General features: G+C 41.7%; 1 protein-coding gene across 3 annotated transcripts in view; it reads right to left on the reverse strand.

Moving 5' to 3' along the window:
- Positions 1-18,864, reverse strand: part of abca2 (ATP-binding cassette, sub-family A (ABC1), member 2) — a 178,220-nt gene extending 159,356 nt beyond the window's left edge. For all 3 annotated transcript variants that reach the window (XM_034171301.1, XM_034171302.1, XM_034171300.1), the window contains exon 1: positions 18,519-18,864. In XM_034171301.1, the coding sequence (XP_034027192.1) occupies positions 18,519-18,584 (66 nt within the window). In that variant the 5' untranslated portion in view covers positions 18,585-18,864. The remainder of the gene's footprint in view (positions 1-18,518) is intronic.
- Positions 18,865-19,610: the final 746 nt, after the last annotated feature.

The raw sequence follows: 19,610 nt of genomic DNA on the forward strand, positions 1-19,610 counted from the left end.
TGTATGAATTGGGTAGCACTTTCAATTCTTTGAGGTTCCTGAAATCATCCATATTTCTGTTGCTTTGGTTGCCACATGATGTAGTAGTAGTAGCAGCAGCGACACATCTGTATCACTACAGAAGATGAGCAGTTTCTGGTAACCAGCACTGATTGTCCTACCCTACTACCCTACATCTTGGCATTTTGAAGATTTGAAAAACAGATTTAAGACATTTTAATACCAATTAAGGCTTTATTTTTAGATTAACAAATTCAATGTCTTTTAAGACTTTTTAAGGATCGGCAGAACCCTGTTCAAGAGTTTTCTCTGAATGGAAAGACTGACATTTATGCTTGCTGCTGAGCTGACTGGAGTGCCTCATTAAGCTCAAAGTGACACAGTCCAGATGTATTCAGACCTCTTTTCATCTACTGGTGTAGTCCAAGAGAAGCCACACAGCATATGGACACTCAGACCTTCAAGAAAGTTTTCCCTTTGTTTTGGAAAAAAACCTAGGCATGTACCCATTAAAATACAGTGGGAGAATGAATGGGCCGCCCAATCAAGTTTCTTAACAACATAACTCACATTCTAATCCAATTACATTTGTTCCGCAAATCTGATTGGTTAATCGTGTGAGATTTCCGACCATAACATATCATGTTGACAGTGGCAAAATATTGTACCGTTTCACATTTGATGTATTACTCTGCGTCCTGACCACTTTGCTACGCAGATGTCAATAATGGCGCTTTCAGCTGAGAGTGAGAGAAACTGGTGGAGTGATGACGCTGTTGCTACGGTAACTTTGCCGACCGAATTACTTATAGAAAAATAAACCATGCAAATCGATGGAATCGGATTAGAATGGGAATAACCCCCTTGCTACTGGGGTCCTCAACACTCAGCCACTTGTGTGCTGGATCATGCACAGAGAAACGCACCACATGGCCAAAATGTTGAAGCTGACGCTCCCTCACAATGCATGCGATAGTTCTCATCTTAGTCTCTCTGAACAACCGCTCATTTGATACAAAGTCATTCCTACGTTACCCAAGGATCCTCCAAAGAGACGCAGTACCCAAGACATTTAGTTGTCACCTGAGGTCGCACAGGTAATGCTGCATTTACACATAGGCAGGACGTGTTATGAATGTCATATTTGCGTCATTCGTGGCACATTCCCGCTTTTCTTTTTTATGAGCGGGACCGGAGCGGCAGGTGTTTTTCGGCGTCGGCGATGCATGAGCATGTCCAGCCTGCAGCGGTCAGTTGTACAAGTGTTTACTTGCCTCGAAAAGTTACAGCTAGTTATCAGACTGAAGCTGTGGAGTGTCTGTGTTGCTGAAGTTTGGAAATAAAGTCCAAGTTCAAGTGAGAAGCTGCGTCGTGCATGCATGTCTGTCGGCCTCCATAGTATGTGGTGAGTGCCGTAATCCGTACTGCCTACTTACGGATTTGTTTAATTCAATAGTAATTGAATGAAAATGTGCTGCTTTGAATCAGTACTGAGGCAGTACTCACAACGTGCGCCATCTGTACTGCTGGTGAATCCGCAGCCTGACCGCAGCGAAAGTTCTGCATGCACTAAAACCTCTACGGCGTGTCTGCATGTTTTTGATACAATGTGCAAACCACCTGAAGGAGTTTGTTCCACCTCAACCACCAATAGGGACAGAATCTGTCATTTCCCCGACAAGGAAAGATGTGAATACAAAGAAGCACAATTCTGAAAAAGACCAACATGACGTCAAAAATTTGATTTCACGATCACGTCATTTTTCAAATCATCCTGATTGGGTTGTCCAAGTCTTGTTTCCCAAACTAAACTCCATGGATCAAAATCGGCCTTTCAGGCAGCTGATGCCGGTGTGGCAGACCAAACGGTCGCCTCCTAAAAACTGGTCCGCCCTGCCTCCACTGCGAATGCGCATTTGGGACCACAGCAGCTCATCTGAGATGGACTCTTTTCACACAAAGCGATCAAAGGGAATAATGGGACTATCGAACATCAGATGTCAAGGTAAAACCTCTTAAATCATTCTAAAGTCAATTTTAAGCAGAAACAAGGCCGTTTTAAGCAGAAACAAGGCGATAATCAGTGAGTTGCTACTGAGGCTTTGAAATGACGGAGGCGCAGTGAACACAGCAGCAGCAGCTCGTGCTGCACTCTGATCGCTTCCTCCATCTTTTATCATGAAATTAGGGCTGCCACGACTAGTTGAGTAGTCAGTCACGACTACATCGACTATTGAAACCATCGACAACTAATTTAGTAGTCGGCTTTGCTTTGAACCTTGAACCAATGAAGCAGTGCTTCGATCTGCTGCTTTGTTGGATCTTTGCTTCGTTCCTCTTCAGAAGATTCAACTCTGCTTCTTAACCCCTCTCAAAGCCATTAAAATATGTCAATCGTGAGTCACTTTTGTGCAGATTAAAGTGACTAGCTGGGACTCCTGTCTTGTGATAAAGAAACGAGACTCGTCCTCCGTTCCGTTGCTCCAAACACTGCGCCGCTGAGTCAAGTTAGAAAGACAGAGTCTGCTCGGAATTAATAACTTCAAAGCGAATCGCCGTTTAAATCAATCGACATCTTTCCAAACGTTGTAATACAAACAACAAACTGCAATCGATCAAAATGTTTTTTTTCTCCTCCCAAAATGAGACGTTCTGCACTGATGTGCAGTAGGCCAAGACGGAATGGCTGCAGACGTGCAGATTCCAGCAGCCAGCTGAGCTCAGCTCAGATGTACAGAGTGACATCCATGTCGTTAATGTCTGAAAGGAAATGATTTTGACAAAAACTACAGATTTTTTTCTATGTCCATAGCTCAAGGATACACCATGTAGAGTTTATTTATGTCTAGAGTTTAAGGATCCAGTGACCAATCTCATATTTATTTACTTTAAGACTCAATAAAATGTTGTTGACACAGAAAACCTGTAAAGCCTTCGCAGGAGATATCGATAAGGGAATCAATAAGGAATCGGACTGATAAGTGGAATCAATATTGACAATATGCGATAAGATGCAATTTATGTATGATCCAACTCGTCGACTAATCAACTATCAAAATAGTCATTAGTGGCAGCTCTGTGAAATATTGCTGAACCCCTGTGGAAATGACTGTTGTAAAGATATCTGTCACTGAGATGGATCATCAATCAATCAATCAACTTTTTTTTATATAGCGCCAAATCACAACAAACAGTTGCCCCAAGGCGCTCTATATTGTAAGGCAAGGCCATACAATAATTATGAAAAACCCCAACGGTCAAAACGACCCCCTATGAGCAAGCACTTGGCTACAGTGGGAAGGAAAAACTCCCTTTTAACAGGAAGAAAACTCCAGCAGAACCAGGCTCAGGGAGGGGCAGTCTTCTGCTGAGACTGGTTGGGGCTGAGGGAAAGAACCAGGAAAAAGACATGCTGTGGAGGGGGGCAGAGATCGATCACTAATGATTAAATGCAGAGTGATGCATACGGAGCAAAAAGAGAAAGAAACAGTGCATCATGGGAACCCCCCCACAGTCTACGTCTAAAGCAGCATAACCAAGGGATGGTCCAGGGTCACCTGATCCAGCCCTAACTATAAGCCTTAGCGAAAAGGAAAGTTTTAAGCCTAATCTTAAAAGTAGAGAGGGTATCTGTCTCCCTGATCTGAATTGGGAGCTGGTTCCACAGGAGAGGAGCCTGAAAGCTGAAGGCTCTGCCTCCCATTCTACTCTTACAAACCCTAGGAACTACAAGTAAGCCTGCAGTCTGAGAGCGAAGCGCTCTAATGGGGTAATATGGTACTACGAGGTCCCTAAGATAAGATGGGACCTGATTATTCAAAACCTTATAAGTAAGAAGAAGAATTTTAAATTCTATTCTAGAATTAACAGGAAGCCAATGAAGAGAGGCCAACACGGGTGAGATATGCTCTCTCCTGCTAGTCCCCGTCAGTACTCTAGCTGCAGCATTCTGAACCAACTGAAGGCTTTTTAGGGAACTTTTAGGACAACCTGATAATAATGAATTACAATAGTCCAGCCTAGAGGAAATAAATGCATGAATTAGTTTTTCAGCATCACTCTGAGACAAGACCTTTCTGATTTTAGAGATATTGCGTAAATGCAAAAAGGCAGTCCTACATATTTGTTTAATATGCGCTTTGAATGACATATCCTGATCAAAAATGACTTCAAGATTTCTCACAGTATTACTAGAGGTCAGGGAAATGCCATCCAGAGTAAAGATCTGGTTAGACACCATGCTTCTAAGATTTGTGGGGCCAAGTACAATAACTTCAGTTTTATCTGAGTTTAAAAGCAGGAAATTAGAGGTCATCCATGTCTTTATGTCTGTAAGACAATCCTGCAGTTTAGCTAATTGGTGTGTATCCTCTGGCTTCATGGATAGATAAAGCTGGGTATCATCTGCGTAACAATGAAAATTTAAGCAATACCGTCTAATAATACTGCCTAAGGGAAGCATGTATAAAGTGAATAAAATTGGTCCTAGCACAGAACCTTGTGGAACTCCATAATTAACTTTAGTCTGTGAAGAAGATTCCCCATTTACATGAACAAACTGTAATCTATTAGACAAATATGATTCAAACCACCGCAGCGCAGTGCCTTTAATACCTATGACATGCTCTAATCTCTGTAATAAAATTTTATGGTCAACAGTATCAAAAGCAGCACTGAGGTCCAACAAAACAAGCACAGAGATAAGTCCACTGTCCGAAGCCATAAGAAGATCATTTGTAACCTTCACTAATGCTGTTTCTGTACTATGATGAATTCTAAAACCTGACTGAAACTCTTCAAATAGACCATTCCTCTGCAGGTGATCAGTTAGCTGTTTTACAACTACCCTCTCAAGAATCTTTGAGAGAAAAGGAAGGTTGGAGATTGGCCTATAATTAGCTAAGATAGCTGGGTCAAGTGATGGCTTTTTAAGTAATGGTTTAATTACTGCCACCTTAAAAGCCTGTGGTACATAGCCAACTAACAAAGATAGATTGATCATATTTAAGATTGAAGCATTAAATAATGGTAGGACTTCCTTGAGCAGCCTGGCAGGAATGGGGTCTAAGAAACATGTTGATGGTTTGGATGAAGTAACTAATGAAAATAACTCAGAACAATCAGAGAGAAAGAGTCTAACCAAATACCGGCATCACTGAAAGCAGCCAAAGATAACGATACATCTTTGGGATGGTTATGAGTAATTTTTTCTCTAATAGTCAAAATTTTGTTAGCAAAGAAAGTCATGAAGTCATTACTAGTTAAAGTTAATGGAATACTCAGCTCAATAGAGCTCTGACTCTTTGTCAGCCTGGCTACAGTGCTGAAAAGAAACCTGGGGTTGTTCTTATTTTCTTCAATTAGTGATGAGTAGAAAGATGTCCTAGCTTTACGGAGGGCTTTTTTTATAGAGCAACAAACTCTTTTTCCAGGCTAAGTGAAGATCTTCTAAATTAGTGAGACGCCATTTCCTCTCCAACTTACGGCTTATCTGCTTTAAGCTACGAGTTTGTGAGTTATACCACGGAGTCAGACACTTCTGATTTAAAGCTCTCTTTTTCAGAGGAGCTACAGCATCCAAAGTTGTCTTCAATGTGGATGTAAAACTATTGACGAGATACTCTAACTCCCTTACAGAGTTTAGGTAGCTACTCTGCTCTGTGTTGGTATATGACATTAGAGAACATAAAGAAGGAATCATATCCTTAAACCTAGTTACAGCGCTTTCTGAAAGACTTCTAGTGTAATGAAACGTATTCCCCACTGCAGGGTAGTCCATCAGGGTAAATGTAAATGTTATTAAAAAATGATCAGACAGAAGGGAGTTTTCAGGGAATACTGTTAAGTCTTCTATTTCCATACCATAAGTCAGAACAAGATCTAAGATATGATTAAAGTGGTGGGTGGACTCATTTACTTTTTGAGCAAAGCCAATAGAGTCTAATAATAGATTAAATGCAGTGTTGAGGCTGTCATTCTCAGCATCTGTGTGGATGTTAAAATCGCCCACTATAATTATCTTATCTGAGCTAAGCACTAAGTCAGACAAAAGGTCTGAAAATTCACAGAGAAACTCACAGTAACGACCAGGTGGACGATAGATAATAACAAATAAAACTGGTTTTTGGGACTTCCAATTTGGATGGACAAGACTAAGAGACAAGCTTTCAAATGAATTAAAGCTCTGTCTAGGTTTTTGATTAATTAATAAGCTGGAATGGAAGATTGCTGCTAATCCTCCACCCCGGCCCGTGCTACGAGCATTCTGACAGTGTGACTCGGGGGTGTTGACTCATTTAAACTAACATATTCATCCTGCTGTAACCAGGTTTCTGTTAGGCAGAATAAATCAATACATGGATGATGACTGGAGTGCAGTTTTAAGCAGAAACAAGGTGATAATCCATGAACGGTGGCTGACACACAGAAGTGACGCATGTGCAGTGAAGGCAGGATGGACCGATTTTGAGAGGGGACCGTTCGGTCTGCGACACCAGGTTGCTACAGCACAGTCGAAGCACTTAATATGTAAATGCATGGGCGTTCAGCTGAGAGGCGCCTGTTTAGGCCTCTACTGGTGGTTGGCTCTCACTGCGGTATTGTATCACTTCCTGTTCCGGAGCACAGCGGTGTTTTTCTGTATCTGTTAGCTGTTTACTCTGCGCAGTTAGATTGATCTAGTTATCTAGATTACGATTTGTTTCCCAGTGTAATCTTTACGTGCCTTAACTAAAGCACTCCTTCTGCTGAATCACCTATAAATTATTTACACATTATTCACTTTGCGTGTTTTTAGGAATCCGCTAGCTTAGCGTAGCTACTAGCTCTTAGCCGATTTAGCATGGCGGCTTCTCCTGTCTCTCCCGCACTTTTCTGCTCTGGGTGTGAAATGTTTAGTTATTCCTCGGCCTCCTTTAGCAGTAACGGTACTTGTAATAAGTGTAGCTTATTCGTAGCTTTGGAGGCCAGGCTGGGCGAATTGGAGACTCGGCTCCGCACCGTGGAAAATTCTACAGCTAGCCAGGCCCCTGTAGTCGGTGCGGACCAAGGTAGCTTAGCCGCCGTTAGTTCCCCCCTGGCAGATCCCGAGCAGCCGGGAAAGCAGGCTGACTGGGTGACTGTGAGGAGGAAGCGTAGCCCTAAACAGAAGCCCCGTGTACACCGCCAACCCGTTCACATCTCTAACCGTTTTTCCCCACTCGACGACACACCCGCCGAGGATCAAACTCTGGTTATTGGCGACTCTGTTTTGAGAAATGTGAAGTTAGCGACACCAGCAACCATAGTCAATTGTCTTCCGGGGGCCAGAGCAGGCGACATTGAAGGAAATTTGAAACTGCTGGCTAAGGCTAAGCGTAAATTTGGTAAGATTGTAATTCACGTCGGCAGTAATGACACCCGGTTACGCCAATCGGAGGTCACTAAAATTAACATTAAATCGGTGTGTAACTTTGCAAAAACAATGTCGGACTCTGTAGTTTTCTCTGGGCCCCTCCCCAATCGGACCGGGAGTGACATGTTTAGCCGCATGTTCTCCTTGAATTGCTGGCTGTCTGAGTGGTGTCCAAAAAATGAGGTGGGCTTCATAGATAATTGGCAAAGCTTCTGGGGAAAACCTGGTCTTGTTAGGAGAGACGGCATCCATCCCACTTTGGATGGAGCAGCTCTCATTTCTAGAAATCTGGCCAATTTTCTTAAATCCTCCAAACCGTGACTATCCAGGGTTGGGACCAGGAAGCAGAGTTGTAGTCTTACACACCTCTCTGCAGCTTCTCTCCCCCTGCCATCCCCTCATTACCCCATCCCCGTAGAGACGGTGCCTGCTCCCAGACTACCAATAACCAGCAAAAATCTATTTAAGCATAAAAATTCAAAAAGAAAAAATAATATAGTACCTTCAACTGCACCACAGACTAAAACAGTTAAATGTGGTCTATTAAACATTAGGTCTCTCTCTTCTAAGTCCCTGTTGGTAAATGATATAATAATTGATCAACATATTGATTTATTTTGCCTAACAGAAACCTGGTTACAGCAGGATGAATATGTTAGTTTAAATGAGTCAACACCCCCGAGTCACACTAACTGTCAGAATGCTCGTAGCACGGGCCGGGGCGGAGGATTAGCAGCAATCTTCCATTCCAGCTTATTAATTAATCAAAAACCCAGACAGAGCTTTAATTCATTTGAAAGCTTGTCTCTTAGTCTTGTCCATCCAAATTGGAAGTCCCAAAAACCAGTTTTATTTGTTATTATCTATCGTCCACCTGGTCGTTACTGTGAGTTTCTCTGTGAATTTTCAGACCTTTTGTCTGACTTAGTGCTTAGCTCAGATAAGATAATTATAGTGGGCGATTTTAACATCCACACAGATGCTGAGAATGACAGCCTCAACACTGCATTTAATCTATTATTAGACTCTATTGGCTTTGCTCAAAAAGTAAATGAGTCCACCACCACTTTAATCATATCTTAGATCTTGTTCTGACTTATGGTATGGAAATAGAAGACTTAACAGTATTCCCTGAAAACTCCCTTCTGTCTGATCATTTCTTAATAACATTTACATTTACTCTGATGGACTACCCAGCAGTAGGGAATAAGTTTCATTACACTAGAAGTCTTTCAGAAAGCGCTGTAACTAGGTTTAAGGATATGATTCCTTCTTTATGTTCTCTAATGCCATATAACAACACAGTGCAGAGTAGCTACCTAAACTCTGTAAGGGAGATAGAGTATCTCGTCAATAGTTTTACATCCTCATTGAAGACAACTTTGGATGCTGTAGCTCCTCTGAAAAAGAGAGCTTTAAATCAGAAGTGTCTGACTCCGTGGTATAACTCACAAACTCGTAGCTTAAAGCAGATAACCCGTAAGTTGGAGAGGAAATGGCGTCTCACTAATTTAGAAGATCTTCACTTAGCCTGGAAAAAGAGTCTGTTGCTCTATAAAAAAGCCCTCCGTAAAGCTAGGACATCTTTCTACTCATCACTAATTGAAGAAAATAAGAACAACCCCAGGTTTCTTTTCAGCACTGTAGCCAGGCTGACAAAGAGTCAGAGCTCTATTGAGCTGAGTATTCCATTAACTTTAACTAGTAATGACTTCATGACTTTCTTTGCTAACAAAATTTTAACTATTAGAGAAAAAATTACTCATAACCATCCCAAAGACGTATCGTTATCTTTGGCTGCTTTCAGTGATGCCGGTATTTGGTTAGACTCTTTCTCTCCGATTGTTCTGTCTGAGTTATTTTCATTAGTTACTTCATCCAAACCATCAACATGTTTATTAGACCCCATTCCTACCAGGCTGCTCAAGGAAGCCCTACCATTATTTAATGCTTCGATCTTAAATATGATCAATCTATCTTTGTTAGTTGGCTATGTACCACAGGCTTTTAAGGTGGCAGTAATTAAACCATTACTTAAAAAGCCATCACTTGACCCAGCTATCTTAGCTAATTATAGGCCAATCTCCAACCTTCCTTTTCTCTCAAAAATTCTTGAAAGGGTAGTTGTAAAACAGCTAACTGATCATCTGCAGAGGAATGGTCTATTTGAAGAGTTTCAGTCAGGTTTTAGAATTCATCATAGTACAGAAACAGCATTAGTGAAGGTTACAAATGATCTTCTTATGGCCTTGGACAGTGGACTCATCTCTGTGCTTGTTCTGTTAGACCTCAGTGCTGCTTTTGATACTGTTGACCATAAAATTTTATTACAGAGATTAGAGCATGCCATAGGTATTAAAGGCACTGCGCTGCGGTGGTTTGAATCATATTTGTCTAATAGATTACAATTTGTTCATGTAAATGGGGAATCTTCTTCACAGACTAAAGTTAATTATGGAGTTCCACAAGGTTCTGTGCTAGGACCAATTTTATTCACTTTATATATGCTTCCCTTAGGCAGTATTATTAGACGGTATTGCTTAAATTTTCATTGTTACGCAGATGATACCCAGCTTTATCTATCCATGAAGCCAGAGGACACACACCAATTAGCTAAACTGCAGGATTGTCTTACAGACATAAAGACATGGATGACCTCTAATTTCCTGCTTTTAAACTCAGATAAAACTGAAGTTATTGTACTTGGCCCCACAAATCTTAGAAACATGGTGTCTAACCAGATCCTTACTCTGGATGGCATTACCCTGACCTCTAGTAATACTGTGAGAAATCTTGGAGTCATTTTTGATCAGGATATGTCATTCAAAGCACATATTAAACAAATATGTAGGACTGCTTTTTGCATTTACGCAATATCTCTAAAATCAGAAAGGTCTTGTCTCAGAGTGATGCTGAAAAACTAATTCATGCATTTATTTCCTCTAGGCTGGACTATTGTAATTCATTATTATCAGGTTGTCCTAAAAGTTCCCTAAAAAGCCTTCAGTTAATTCAAAATGCTGCAGCTAGAGTACTGACGGGGACTAGAAGGAGAGAGCATATCTCACCTATATTGGCCTCTCTTCATTGGCTTCCTGTTAATTCTAGAATAGAATTTAAAATTCTTCTTCTTACTTATAAGGTTTTGAATAATCAGGTCCCATCTTATCTTAGGGACCTCGTAGTACCATATCACCCCAATAGAGCGCTTCGCTCTCAGACTGCAGGCTTACTTGTAGTTCCTAGGGTTTGTAAGAGTAGAATGGGAGGCAGAGCCTTCAGCTTTCAGGCTCCTCTCCTGTGGAACCAGCTCCCAATTCAGATCAGGGAGACAGACACCCTCTCTACTTTAAGATTAGGCTTAAAACTTTCCTTTTGCTAAAGCTTATAGTTAGGGCTGGATCAGGTGACCCTGAACCATCCCTTAGTTATGCTGCTATAGACGTAGACTGCTGGGGGGTTCCCATGATGCACTGTTTCTTTCTCTTTTTGCTCTGTATGCACCACTCTGCATTTAATCATTAGTGATCGATCTCTGCTCCCCTCCACAGCATGTCTTTTTCCTGGTTCTCTCCCTCAGCCCCAACCATCCCAGCAGAAGACTGCCCCTCCCTGAGCCTGGTTCTGTTGGAGGTTTCTTCCTGTTAAAAGGGAGTTTTTCCTTCCCACTGTAGCCAAGTGCTTGCTCACAGGGGGTCGTTTTGACCGTTGGGGTTTTACATAATTATTGTATGGCCTTGCCTTACAATATAAAGCGCCTTGGGGCAACTGTTTGTTGTGATTTGGCGCTATATAAAAAAAATTGATTGATTGATTGATTAAATGCCTAGACTCAACTCTTAGAACTCTTGTTGGAAACCCCTAATCTAAGGCTGCCAACAAAGCGGGGGGACATCCAAAACACATCCTGGATAATGTCTGTCAAGGATACTGACTTCTATAGATTTAATTATTCTAATCCAGACTGAGGGGAAGATTGTAAATAAAGACTAAAAACCCAAGTACCCACCAGGAGAAGGCCTGTAACCAAGCTCTCCTGCATACCGTACCAAGCCTCAGTGAACCAGCTGCTGGTCTATTTGGCTTTCCAGATAACATTTATAATTCATTTAGCTGTCAGTTAACCTTGTGCTACACATATGCATGCTCTCTTTTCAGTCAGCAGGTTAATCCTTCATCCTCACAATTCCAAAAGATTCCTTTTTCTCCTCCTTCACATTGGATCCTTTTATCTCCATCTTACCATCTGTCTCTAGTCTCGTCTCCATCGATACGAGGCAGTGGGCTTGTCCTACGCCCTGGAGGTCATTCAAAGTCAGACCAAGACCAAGGTCAGAAACCACTAATGTGACTAAGAAAAGTGATACAAGACTTGATGTTCATGTTTAGTAGGAACCACTGGTGCATCTTTCACCAGTTCTTCAAAACAGCCATTGCAAATATTCCAGATCAAATACACCATCACAGCCATTTATTAGACACAATAACAGATTCACAGGGTCATTTCACATCAGCAACAGTCATCTTGGTTGTTCGCAAGAGTGCCTCAAATGATGCTCCACAGTCAATCAATATAAACCCAGCCTCATATCATATAAAAGATGTGAATGGCCAGGCTGAATTATGGTGGGTGTGAATCGGTTTCAAAGGGAGAGGGGCCAGACGTATCTGCCAGATCAAATGAAACAGGACTTCTCAGTTTGGTGTAGCTCCCAGGCTACTCGATCACAAAATAATAGTTACGCTGGGAGGCTGACAGTACATTCTGTGCAGAAAGAGGAAGAGTGAGGGCATTATTGTGGAGATATTACAGGAAATTTGTATTTGTCAAATGCTTGTAAAATCTGGCTGTGGCCATTATAAGCTTTTACTCTAATTGGTTCTGCAGCCACCAGTGGTAAGAAGAACTGTAATCTGAATGAAATTATTGTAAAACCAGTGTCCATCACTCACAATAAGAATCCTGATTACCTGCGATTCGGCCTGAACTAATGGTGTCGTGGTAGTGCAACATAATGCAGAGAAATGATGCAGCAGAAACAGATGAAAGGTTTCCTGCTCTCTATAAATCAAAACATAATTTAAAGTTAAGGAACAGAATGTGTTTTCTCACTGCAAACGGGTAATTTTCCTGGCATTCAAAGCACAGTCTGTCAGTTGAGCCATCTGTTCACAATGCAAATCGGGATCTTTCAGTCCTATTTCTCTCTCATGCACACTGTAACCTTGCTGGAAACTGTTGTATGTATAAAGGTGTGTCTGTTGAATGATTAACTATTCTCGTCAGCAAAAGATCAACAAATGTCTCGACTGACAAAAAGCGACTGAAAAACACACACACACACAAAAAAAAACAACAATAAAATATTAACCTTTGGTTTGGGTTCAAAGTATGCTGCTTTGTTCAGTGGGTGATTGTGCACGTGGGCTGAAAGGTTCAGGGCAGCTGGTGGGAATTATAAGTAACCGAATGTCTGTTTTGTACCTTATGATAATCTGAAATGATTCCACAAAAATGTCTAGTGAGCTAGAGTTTGGACAAAAATCTGATATGATCACATTATGTGTTTTGACCTGCTTTGGTTTCGGTACCCAAGCTTCCTTTGAATGTAAGAGCAGATTTCAAGACTTTGTTGCCAACATATAAAGCTCTAAATGGTCACGCATCATTAACGCATCATGTGCCTTCTGGTGCCCTACGGTCCCAGGATGCAATATTACGTTGTGTTCAGTTTGCCTAACCTTGACCTATTTTAAAAAGGTCAAAAGGTCATATTCTTGATTGCGATTTTTATGCTCATACGGCCGAGGGTATTTTAGCAGTGTGCTATATTTGTAGGTACAGCTCATTATGCAGTAATTTTCGCAAAACACATAGTACTCTTCCATACGCCACATGTTGCTTTAGACGTCGACTGTGGGGGGGTTCCCATGATGCACTGTTTCTTTCTCTTTTTGCTCCGTATGCATCACTCTGCATTTAATCATTAGTGATCGATCTCTTTTTCCTGGTTCTTTCCCTCAGCCCCAACCAGTCTCAGCAGAAGACTGCCCCTCCCTGAGCCTGGTTCTGCTGGAGGTTTCTTCCTGTTAAAAGGGAGTTTTTCCTTCCCACTGTGGCCAAGTGCTTGCTCATAGGGGGTCGTTTTGACCGTTGGGGTTTTTCATAATTATTGTATGGCCTTGCCTTGCAATGTGGAGCGCCTTGGGGCAACTGTTTGTTGTGATTTGGCGCTATATAAGAAAAAAGTTGATTGATTGATTGATTGATGTACTGCACCCTCCTGTTGGACAGGGACTCAGCACCGGGATCTTCCATCTGATAAACTGCAGCAACAAAACAGCAGTTTCATCATATTCTTAATGGTTTATTACAACAGTCGTGTTAACAGCGACAGCAAAAATACCAACAATCTGCTGCTATTTCAAGAACTTCCACTCTTGATTTACAGATAAAGCGCATACAGAACTGTCTTTGTGATAACTACTGTCATATCCGTTCAAAGTAATCTTACTCTGCTGTGATCAACGTGACACCATCTGGCTCACTTCATGTCTTTCTCTCACTCCACGAGGAGCTAATGCACAGAGTTGTCTTTGTTACCTTGAGCCAAAGCCATAATTTCCACCACCGAACAAAACACAGATGATATTTAGATTAAACTTCAAAACTACAGCAAACTGTAGACATGTGCAGCAAGAGATAAAATATCTGAAATGGGGCCTAAAACTCTTTTTGGGTCCCTCTTCACTGCTGTTGTGACTCCATTCACTTACTCTCAGCACTGCAGCAGCTTTTTCAACAGCAAAATGAAGTGACGACTGGATCATCTAAAGAGACAAAGAATCAGCAGCGGACTGTGGCGCACAATGCCAACTCTGATATCTCAACAAAATGCTAATATCACCCTCCATGCTTCGCTAGGGATCAGGACATCCTTCAGCTGGTCGCATGCTAGATGAAAAACATGTAACAATGTGTATGTTGTACAAAATAATGACTTTGAGGATGCCGGAAATGTCTGCGATGCAATTTGTCTCATATTTCACCATGACAAATATTATATTCAAGAATACAGCCGTGTATACACATACATACAATTACACACACCTGTATGCATTATACACTCGCTGAAATATGGTTACAGGTAGGGAAGGGGCCGATCCAATCCAATACTGGTATTGGCTTCCAATACCAGCGTAATTCACAGATCGGAAATTTCCCAATACAACCTGCGGAGTTTTCCAATCCAGGAGCCATGGATCAGCTCTTTGTGGCTGCAAAGAAAGCCTGCACCGTCTTTGCCCTTTCTGGAATACTTTGGACACCACTGGTTTACGGCCTCTCACACACACACACACACACACGTTCCCAATAACTTTTCTTCCATTTCATGTTCATTCTGTTTGACAGGGAACCAAATAATCTATCCCTGTGTGTCTCCACATCATATCCAGTCAATTGTAGCTCACACTTGGTATAATTTCTTTTCTGTGTTCACGTTGACTGATCTGACCGAGTGAGGAATCCCAGTTCCCAGGGCCTATTTACATGAATTTGCATACTTAAATAGGGGCATGGAAATGGAGGAGTTTGGTACATCTGCATGTGCACTCAATTCCACATTGATTGTACAAACAGAACTTGCTTGGATCCATACGTACGCACACTTTGATACATATGGATATTTTTTGTGCATGTGACAGTTTCTGGGTTTTAGCGTACGCCATGTTTCAGTAAATCCATGCAAGTCTTTGTACACAACACTCTATGCTCTTTGGGGCACCTCAGTGCCGCCTGTTGTGACTCTTCAAACTTCTGTCATATTCCCCACTTTTGACATAGTGCGACCTAATTAGGAAAATGTTCAGAATTCCTATCTTCGTAATTAAAGTATTAATTACACAACAAGTACAATAATCAGTTATACTGGTGTAAATTTTTTTTTTGTTTGGGGGCTGGGTAGGATTGATGTTGCACCACTGCAGCAGGCCACTAGGAAATAAAATGTTAATTGCAGAAGCTAAATCAGTTCAGAAAATCTTAAAATGTTTTATGGAAGTGATGCTCTTCTAATCTAAAGTATGAGCTGGTCTATCCGGGATAGGCAGCGTGTGAGATTAATGTTTTCTCAGATAAATGCTGACTGCACCATTCTGCTCTGATCATCAATCCTGCAGACGGCTTTAGTGAGGCCAAACCCAGCCAGCGTGATTATAAGTCTATATGCAGACTGATGTAGCCATTGCTATTATTATTACAGAAGCACTCCAGTGCATTTCTCAGGCCTCCTCCAAATTTCATCTGTGGAGGTAGATGAGCTAAAAATAACTGCACCACACAAACACAATACAGATCCGACACACACCAACCACCTCTACAAAGAAGCCAGTGCAGGCACTAAACAGTGAAAGAAATCACGATGCCTGAAACAGATTCAGTCATCCCTACAAAATGACAAAATTAGGATTTCTGATGGCCAACAACATTAGAAATAAAAAGCTTCACAATAATGTACACATATTCTGGTAGCAAGAACACAGAAGACACTCAATTTCTGTGACAATAAACTTTATCTGCTGCTTACTATATGTGAATGACTGAATGCACACTACATGATGACATATAAACAACTAGAGTCGGGTATCGAGAACCCGTTCTTTTTAGGTATCATTAAGAAATTATTTGATCTACCGACATCAATAGCCTTTTGCTTAATGATTCCCTTATCGGTCCTTCAGAGCGGCCGTTGTTTTTGAGGGTGTTTGTCTGGAAAATAATAAATGGACTGCATGATCATTTCTCTACGTTGATTACAGACCCTGCAGCGGGTCTGTAATCAACCATTTATGCAGCGCGGATCTGCTTTGAACCTTGAACCAATGAAGCAGTGTTCTGATCCCCTTTTTCGTTGGTTCTTTGTTTCACTCCTCTTCAGAAGTGGCAACTCCGTTTCTTAATCCCTCTGAAAACCATTGAAATATGTCAATCGTGAGTCACTTTTGTGTGGATTAAAGTGACTAACTGGGACTCTTGTCTTGTAGCGAGACAAAGGAACACCTCCGTTTCGGCGTGTCAGAGGACAAGTTTGGACATGTCTATCTCGGCTTTCAATGCTTACCAGTCCAGTAAGTATCAGTGAAATTGTGGAGAGCTGGACATGTCCAACTTGTCCTCTGACACGCCGAAACGGAGGTGTTCCTTTGTCTCACTTCCAAAGCGAATCGGTCGTGACGCGCGAAGCCTCCGCGCGGCTTTCCATGACAAAATCTCTTGTTAAAAGTGAAATCTGCTGGAAAATGGCTGATGTCCAGCTCTTGTGATAACCAGAGAAAGAGCACACAACGGTCTCGTATCCACAGAGCCATCAGCTCAGAAATGGTCCGGTGGCTTGTGCCGTGTCGTCGCAGCTCGGAGCGCGGCGCGCGTCCTTAAAGGGGTCCTTAAAGCTGTACTACCAGACCTTATTCTCTGTGAAGCCCGTAAAATTTTCACCGAAACTTTTTCAAATAGTTTCCAGGTGCCAGTCTCTAACAGCTTCTGAAAAAATTCTGATGGAAAAAAACCCCCAAATCATTCCGCCATTTCCAGACAATAAAAATCCGACGACGGGGCGGGACCACTCCTTCCACAAGGCGTGCTCACAGGCGAATGACGTCACCGACAGGCGTGGAAAAACTCACGCATGCGCACAAGGGTTCAAGCTTGTCTGACGTGAAAACATATGAATCAAATCCATATAGTTTAAAAAAAATAAAAAGGTACTATACATTATGGACAGACCTCATATGATCACTCATTAGAAACGCTGTTACTTCACCGTTGTGCTTCTCGGGCATTTTGAACATACTGCTTACATTTTGCATAAGTCTGTAATGAACACCCACCTAACAGTGCCTTAAAAAGATGGAATTTCCCAAAAACTAATGACGGGTCGCTCCTGTCACAGCGGTCTGCTCATCGTTTCTTACTGATGCAGTCCAAGTACTCAAGAAAGATAACACTATGTAACAAGTTTTTATTTTAGTTTTGTTCCTGGGTACACAGTGTGTTTTCCTAACCTGTTATGCCTTAAATAAATAGAAAATAGCTCTTATTCCACAGAAACTTTGCTTCTGTGATCAGGACAATGATATTTTGAAATTTGTCTGTTTTCAAGAATATTCTCGATTCGCCTTCACTACTACTGAGTAGTCTTCTAGAATGTTCTTGAACTGCTAGAACTGTCCATAATTTTCTAGAAGTTTCCAGAATTATCTAGAAATTTCAAGAACCTTTTAGAACTTTCTAGAATGCTAAAAAAAAAATTAAATCAAAGTTTGTGCTGAATGTAGTAATTTTTCCATAGACTTTAGACATAAGCAGTTGAAATACTCGTATAACACTTAGAAGCCAGGAACAAAAATTGTGTTCCATAGTGAATTAAAGTTACACCAGCCTCCTGGACGCCAATTTATTCCCAGACTAACACCAATCTTCAACTATGAAACCAGGCCATTTGGTGCTACATTAAGTCATATTTAGTACCATCTTATCCACCAATTTAAAAGTGAAATGTGCAAACTCTTAAGAGGAGACTTTAGTCTAGGGCAGGGGTGGGCCATGAGTTACTGTGAAGGACTGAGATGGTGCAAGTGTTTCCTCACTACTGATCACCTCACCAGGTGATTAAAAAATGATCAGGACTTTGCGTGGAGGAGTTCATCGGTAAAACCACCTGCTGAGGCTGCAAGGACGGAAAACCTGCACCGTCTGGCCCTTGTTTCCTACCCCGGTCACCCTATAGTGAACGCTGAATTTCAGATTACAAGCACTGGTGATGCTCCATTCTGAGCAAATAATAAAATGATCTTTGTCCAACACATCCTGGCACAGGCCTGAACCAAAACCAGAAGATACGCCAATAAATCCAGACTTATACAACTGGACACTTGTTACCAGACGAACAACAACCTGTTTGACAGAAGAGGAAAACAAACACACAGACTCAGCCAGACACACACACACACACACAACAAAAACACACACAGGTGACGAACGTAGCACCGAACCGAACCTCCGCCACGTTACGGACACGAACCGTTAAATTAAATTCAGACTTTAGCTCAAATGGTGTTAGCTTACCGGCCCCCGCCGCTTCAGGAAGACGTTCTTCCAGAGGAGGAGGTGAAGCTGGTGCAGGAATCCCATTTTTTCACCCTCTTCTTATTTTTCAATGTCTCTTATTTACCACATTAGCAGAACCGGCGGTGGCCGGTGACAGTCTTTAAACAACCGGAGAATTTCTCTCTCTGGCATCCCGTCCGAACCGGTACCGTGCTGAATGCGTCGAGCTTTATCACTGAGGCACGAGCGAGTTTGCTTAGAATAAAAGGTGAATGTAATTGCCGGTGACTCGTGTTGGAAGGCGTAACGTGGTTCTTATTGTGCTGTCAGTCATCTTTGGAGGTTCGGTTAGCTTCTCCTACAACAACAACAAAAACAAAAAAAAAGAAAACAGTGGCTCCGCGGTGGAGCATCACGGTCACGTAATCGGCAGGCACAGCATCAAGCTAACCACGGTGATAAAATGACGCGCTTCCTCCCGGCGCCTACAAAACAAAAGCCGACTGCGTTTTCACATCTGTGCAACAGGTGCGTCACCAGATTTAATTTAATTTTATTTTATTCTGAAGGGGGCGAATTAACTGGTCGTATACTTGACGGTCAAGAGATTTTTTGGGAATGAGAAAAAAAAATGAGAAAAAGCTACTCACTATTTGTTTTAGTAAGAAATATAAAATCAAAAATTAGTAAGTTTTATTTGAGCAAATTTTATTTTTTGAATTTAGCAACTGAAATCTGGAATTAAAATATAGGGCAGCACAGTAGCATCATGGTTAGCACTTCCACCTCCAAAGATGTGCAGGTTAGGTGAAATGGAAACTTTAAAAGACTGATCATAGGTGTGAGTGAGACGGTGTAACCCTGTGACAGACTGGCATCCTGTCCAGGGTGCACCCCGCCCCTTACACTAGGACTGCTGGGATAGGCCCCAGCCCCCTGTGACCATTGATTGGACATGTGGGTATGAAAATGAATGAATTAAAATATGATTAATTTGATTTGATATGATTAATCACCTTGTATGGCAGCACCTTTGGGCAGTCGAAGGCACACCTGTGCACTAATCATGGTGTCTAATCAGCATCTTGGTATGGCACACCTGTGAGGTGG

The sequence above is a fragment of the Thalassophryne amazonica genome, chromosome 5, assembly GCF_902500255.1.
Source record: "Thalassophryne amazonica chromosome 5, fThaAma1.1, whole genome shotgun sequence".
Classification (NCBI taxonomy): Eukaryota; Metazoa; Chordata; class Actinopteri; order Batrachoidiformes; family Batrachoididae; genus Thalassophryne; species Thalassophryne amazonica.